Source organism: Fragaria vesca, unplaced genomic scaffold (assembly GCF_000184155.1).
Source record: "Fragaria vesca subsp. vesca unplaced genomic scaffold, FraVesHawaii_1.0 scf0510079, whole genome shotgun sequence".
NCBI lineage: Eukaryota > Viridiplantae > Streptophyta > Magnoliopsida > Rosales > Rosaceae > Fragaria > Fragaria vesca.
This window is the reverse complement of record NW_004440554.1, coordinates 1-1187: the sequence shown is the minus strand read 5'-3', so window position 1 is coordinate 1187 and position 1187 is coordinate 1. Positions and strand designations below refer to the sequence as shown.

The following is a 1187-nucleotide window of genomic DNA, read 5'->3' as shown; positions in this document are numbered from 1 at the left end:
TACGCTATATATATATATATATATATATATATATGCCCTGTATTATGGCTCTAACATGGCCTAACTAGACTGGACATGTTGAATCGTTAATAAGAAAAATCGGCCACCTACATATAAAGTCTTATATTAGGTTGAGCATGTTATCGATGCTAATTATATTGTTGTAAAATTTTAGCTTAAGTTGATAGAAAAAATTATTCATATAACCGACTTTTAACTTGAGGGAGGAGCCAAACTAGAGTGATCCCTAGTTTTCCTGCTCTTTTATCTTCACAGGTCCTTAGTCACTGCCTAGATGACTGATGCGTATAGGGTGTACTTCATAGTTTCGAGACAGTCTTGGCTTGGAGGTTGGACATGATATAGTTGCCAGACTCGGTCTTGCGGTTGATATATATGTGGCTTTAGTGGCTGGAATTGGATATATTCTCAGGCAGCTTGAGGCACTAGACTGTAGTGACGAGGGCTCTTGCGACGTGCATTGACGACTGCACGGGGGTAATGTTTTTTTTTTTTTTTTGTAAAATGTGTTTTTCATTAAAACAAACTAGTGATTACAATCACTCAGATGACATCCTTTATAAAATGGGGAGCAATAGTAAACCAACTTTGACTCTCACTCGAATGCAAAGCATGGTTCGCAAGTACATGGGCTACTCGGTTAGCCTCACAGTATATATGAGCAACTCTGAAATCAACATGCCTACTCATTATCTCCTTCACATCTACAATAGTATCACCCAAACTTGAGAGGTCAACATCTTGCTGTTGTAAGGCCTGCGTGAGCATCAAACAATCAGTTTCAAATATTACTCTATCATGGTGTAAGCATTCAGCCAGCCTCATTCCATCCAATAAAGCGTTCAACTCAGCATGGAAAGGAGAAGTCAATTGCACATAAGCCCTGCTAGCACCAGCTTGAAATATCCCATGCTCATTTCGCAAAATAACACCACTGCCTCCATGATGAGTATTAGCCAAAAAAGAACCATCACAGTTGCATTTTAACCATCCAGACGCCGGCACTGACCAATTTTGTTGCCGACGATCTATCGATCCAGTCGGTGTCACATTAGCTGTTGTGAACTCTTGGAGCCATCCTAGGCTAAGCATAGCTGCGTCACTAGGCCTCTGTTTCTTGCCTTCCCACAATTGACTATTTCGATTCTTCCATATAGACCATAAGA

General features: G+C 40.3%; 1 protein-coding gene across 1 annotated transcript; it reads right to left on the bottom strand.

The window, feature by feature from the left end:
• Nucleotides 1-564: 564 nt before the first annotated feature.
• Nucleotides 565-1113, bottom strand: LOC101301449 (putative ribonuclease H protein At1g65750-like). Its single transcript, XM_004309235.1, has one exon. It carries the CDS (start codon nt 1111-1113, stop codon nt 565-567), a length of 549 nt encoding a protein of 182 aa, XP_004309283.1.
• Between the last annotated feature and the right edge of the window lie 74 nt (nt 1114-1187).

What these genes read in the sequence shown, in the direction of transcription:
- LOC101301449 (XM_004309235.1), bottom strand. Translation starts at nt 1,113, where the DNA reads ATGCTTAGCCTAGGATGGCTCCAAGAGTTCACAACAGCTAATGTGACA.